The following is a 4,803-nucleotide window of genomic DNA, read 5'->3' on the forward strand; positions in this document are numbered from 1 at the left end:
GCACGGATAGGGTATCGTCGGATATGTGTGTTACGCTGTGGCCCGGGGGATTTTTTTTCTGGCATGGAGATCCCCCAGCTGTACTGTCACTGCTTACTTTACAGAAGCTCTCTGTCCACTGCTACCAGAAAAGCTTGACAAGGCGGGCAGGTACTAACGCGATAGAAAACTCCCACAAACGGTACCTGTACCGGTATGCCGGCCGTTCTCCGGAGCTCGTTTTGACGCTGTCACCTCAGGGCTGTCAGAAAAAATTATTATGGATCTCCCCGTCGCGGTCGATGAGCTTTGGAGGAGAATGGAGGGGAAGGGGCAAGGAACGTCAAAAAAAAGTCCACAGTCAGAGGGGCGAGGCGAACGAGTGTTGAGCAGAGGCAGAAGCTTAGGTAGCACGCGCTAACTGAGTTTGGCATTGCATGGATCAGGTGGGGGAAGGAAAGTTTGTTGGAGATCTCCATTCGAGCTTACCTCCATGACAAATTATATAGGACCTCGTTTGCCGCCCACGAGTACAACAGCCAAGGGTCTCAATGATTTCGTCACGGACGAGGTGAACTGAATGAAAAGACTCTTGTTTATTTCGTCCTTCTCCTTGTTCGCTTCCAACGACACCACCACCGTCACCACTATGACCAGTTACCACAACGGGCGGCATTCAGTATGCCGCCATCCCATCGACTCCATCACGAACCCCATCAAAAATGGAGTTTGACATTGCGGAATGCCCCACCCAACAGCCGCCGCTTTCCACTTGCCTCACGAACTCTACCTAACCTCGATCGGGAATAATTGCTTATCAGTTTTCTTACCACTCCAGTTTAGACGATGGATGTGGCATGCAGGTAACCATAATCAATATCTGACCGGGCATGGCTTCGAAGGATTCAACGTACATACCACAATACAAATAGATCCGTATCGTGGACGTTCGTAGTGGACTCCAACTGCGAATGGCCTTCTTGTCGTCACTTTTAGTCCTCAGGCTCCGTAGGAATATGTGACCACACGCCAAGGGTTCAAAGGAGGACACTTTTAATTCAATTCAGCGATATCTTCATGATGAACATTATCAACAAAAAACAGTATCACAACCGTCCTGATGACAGACAACATAACCACGAAAGCATAAAGCCCAGCATAAAACAAACCATCGAGTATATCTGTCATTACCCTATCGCTACAAGTCTCCCGTCCTCTTCCCCCGGGTATTTATAGACAAGTGGGTTTAATATCCTATCTTGGGATAAAACATACGATATGCATACGTTGAGGGAGTGAACAAATGCAAAACAGGTATAAGACATATAAGGCATTGTTGACCAATGGCATGTGTATCGATGTCTTTCATAGTCCCGGTTGCGGTAGTGTAGTACAGTGTCTCGCAATATAGTAGTGTAGAGTTCCTGAACAAAGTGTATTTGTACCGTTACCACATCCAATGCCGAGTTGCTCATCCGCTTCTTGATGGGCTTTCTCCTCTGTCCCGTCTGTCTGTCCTTCTGTCTGTCCAGCTGCGTGCGTTTCTGATATAGATATAAAGAACAAGAGAGAAGTCGCAAAAAATAAAAGAAAAAACCATGAATGCTGGTCCGTTGTCTGCCTGTCCGAATGCGTGTAGGTGTGCTTTGAAAACCTTCATGTGTGTGTGGGTGTGGGTGTGTGTGTGTGTGTGTCAACGCCATAGCAATGCTCCCTGCAAAGTTTCCGCGCTTAGTGATAATGGGTATTGCCGTCACGTCTGCAACTTCAGCCAGCTGTACTGGCGCCGCGCGCTATTTGAAATTGCTAGGTGCGCTCTCCGCTGGTCTTTGATTCATCCGACTTTCGCCAACCAATGCGCTGAATTGTATCGTGGGGTATATTAAAGGAAGGCGATGTGTTGTTATGTGAGTGAAAATTTCCTGGTGGTCGAGTATTGCCTTAAAAGTCCGATTTGGCTTCTTCCCATCGAGAAAGTCGTTGGGCAACACGTTACGGATGTCTTGTTAAGAGAGGGCCCTTGTAATATCCGTCAACCATAATTGCCGATAGTTTCCTGTGGCCTGAGGTTGGTGGAGCCCCCTCTGTAAGTCTAGGCTCCCCTCGATGCTTGAAAGAATGATGCATTTGGTCGAAGAGGAGCTGTGGCAGGGCCGGCATCGGGCATATCCACGTCCTGCATTCCATTTCCTATCAGGCTATCGTCCATCGCACTTGACGGCCTTTCGGGAACGGGGCCCTCAATGGTCGGTCGTGGCGTAAGCATAAATGGTTGTCGCTCGTGTCGGTCGAGGAGAACATCTTCGGGTGGAGAGAAGGACCAAACCTAATAGACATCATCATCGGTTAGCAGCCAAACAACAGATCGCACCGGGATACCGGAAATTCTCACCTCCATAACCGTCCTGCTGTTCCTCAGTGCCATCGCAACGCACTTCTCGGCCTCAAAGGCAACGCGCCAAACAGCCTCTCCCTGAGAGATAAGCTCGCGGACAAGCTGGCCAGTCTTGAGATCCCAGACCTTAACCCGTCCATCACTGCCACCACTGACAATCCGCGTGTCGTCAAACTGCAAGCTTGTAACACTGTTATCGTGAGCCGCAAGGCGATGGATAGGGCAGAACCTTTCCAGCGACCAGACTCTGACTGAGCCGTCACTACCACCGGTGACGAGGGTGCCACCGCGCATTTGCAGTTGTCCGACCAAAGACGTATGACCTTGTAGAACCGCTTGGCACTCACTAGACTCGATGTCAGCACAAGAGCATGTGGATAGATAGCAAAAGATTGCCAGTATGTATGCGGTTTGTAAACTTACCCAGTAGCGGCGTTCCAGATCCTCACGCTGGTATCCAAACTTCCGGTTGCCACACGGTAGCCATCAAAGGCGATTGCGTAAATTTGGCTGTAGTGACCTTGAAGTGTATGTAGGCAGCGGCCCTCCGAGATACTCCAAACCTTGGCGGTTGTGTCGTAACTCCCCGAGACAACAATGTCGCCATGGATTTCCAAACACCTTACACTAGCCTGGTGACCGACAAGCACGTTTCGGCACACTCCGTTCTTGATATCCCAGACTCGGAGGGTCGTATCCCTAGATCCGGAAATAGCAGTGTTTGCATCCGACATCTTGAGGCATCTGACGGTGGAGGTATGTCCACGGAGTGTATGCATACAGACACTGGGCACATGTGTCAGCAGGGGGTCCTGATACTGGTTGGGAAAAAGAACAAAGAAGAAGAAAAAATGGTGTAACATACCCCGTCGTCAGATCCCACACACGAACATCTCTATCACAGCCACCACTGACCAAAACGTCGTCCCAAGGAACCATAGCCCAGACGCCCATCATGTGGCCCCTGAGTGTTCGTAGTTCGTTTCCTTCCGTGTCGAACACATGTATCTTGGTGTTGTCGAGAGCGACAATGATGTACTTCTTGGTAAGGTGGAGGCTAGTGACTACACCGCCTTCCTGAGTGATGTTTTTCGTAATGTTGCGTCCCCCTGTCCGCCAGGCGGCGTCCACAAGGTATCGTTGTTTGAAGTGCGACTTGTATGACCTGGGCCTCCTCAGGCTCGATGCGTCGTCAAAAGTGACTGAGGCCGCGGGAGCGCTATAGGGCTGGTAAAAGCTGCTCGTAGGGTCTGGCCGTAGAAAGTTGGAATACTGCATCGAAGTCTGCACCTCAGATAGCCTACGCTGATAGTCGTGCTTCAGACAGAGGTTCTTCCATGTCATATCATCGCTCACCAGGTCCCGCCACCTGCGAGACACTTGAGAAGCTCTTGCCAAGTCTTTGGGGTCGTCGATAAACGACAGAACCTATATAGGGGGTTAACAACCAGGTCATACACCCGAGATATTAACAACAGACGCAGCACTTACTCGTAAACACAACTCATCGGGCAGGCTCATCATGGGGTCCTTCTTCAAGCGCGGGCTGACAAGCTGGAGAATAAAGCTGAGCTGTTGGCTAGTGCACATGTTCACAATGTCTTCGAGTATTCGCTTTTTCTCCGGGGTGGTTGCCTTGAGGAAATTCTCCCGCATTATGGACAAAACTATGCTTTCATCCTCTTCCGCGTTACTCCAGTCCGGCTGAGTTTGTGATGGACCGGGAGATGCTGCTGGGGTCGGCGGTGGTGGCGGTGAACCTGCTGAGAGTTGTTGATTGAAGTCGGCAGAAGGGTTCATGCCTAATGGTGTTAATGGTGGCTGTGGGCGATGTTGTTGCGCCAGTTTGGCGCTGTGTGTGTTGAGCGACAACTCTTCCCCGAGGACACTGCCTCTCCTTTCAGAGATACTCTGATGCTTTCCGTACGGCGACATGATGGCGATGATTGGGTGTCCCAAGCTATGTGTCGAAGTGACCGATGATTCCTTGCGCTGTCGAGGCGCAAGTCGTGATGCCCAGCCAACAAATGCACTGGCGCTTACAAGCGGTACCGTGTGGTAGCCAGGATTTTCGAGAGTCGAACTCCCCGACTATTTGGCTGTTGATGGTCCAGATTCGGCGGCAGTTGCGAAGGTTGATGAGGTCGATGGTTTACCGAGGGTAACGAAAGATGGATACACTAGGCGGCGATGTGGTTTGTGTGAATCACGAATCGGTTTGCCGCAGCCCCCCTTTTTTTGACTCGTCGACACACGGAACAGGCAGTGCGTCGGTGTGCCTAACGGGTGTCCGTAAGACCAAGGCAAACAGAAATCGAGATCAGATACCGATCGTGATATGGAGTCGCGTGGGTTGCGCTCGCGGGAGGTCGGACGAAAGAAAAGCGGGTGTTTGATAGTGGAGAGTGGGCTGGCCGCTAAGGTGTCTG

The 4,803-nt window shown here is 50.9% G+C and overlaps 1 protein-coding gene across 1 annotated transcript; it reads right to left on the reverse strand.

Moving 5' to 3' along the window:
- Positions 1 to 2,071: 2,071 nt before the first annotated feature.
- NEUTE1DRAFT_81186 (uncharacterized protein) lies at positions 2,072 to 4,309 on the reverse strand (the record flags this gene model as incomplete). The annotated part of the gene is made up of 5 exons (XM_009852340.1): positions 2,072 to 2,305; positions 2,372 to 2,720; positions 2,798 to 3,160; positions 3,240 to 3,802; positions 3,866 to 4,309. 5 exons carry the CDS (start codon positions 4,307 to 4,309, stop codon positions 2,072 to 2,074), a joined length of 1,953 nt encoding a protein of 650 aa, XP_009850642.1.
- Positions 4,310 to 4,803: the final 494 nt, after the last annotated feature.

This window comes from Neurospora tetrasperma, assembly GCF_000213175.1.
Source record: "Neurospora tetrasperma FGSC 2508 unplaced genomic scaffold NEUTE1scaffold_3, whole genome shotgun sequence".
NCBI classification, from domain to species: domain Eukaryota; kingdom Fungi; phylum Ascomycota; class Sordariomycetes; order Sordariales; family Sordariaceae; genus Neurospora; species Neurospora tetrasperma.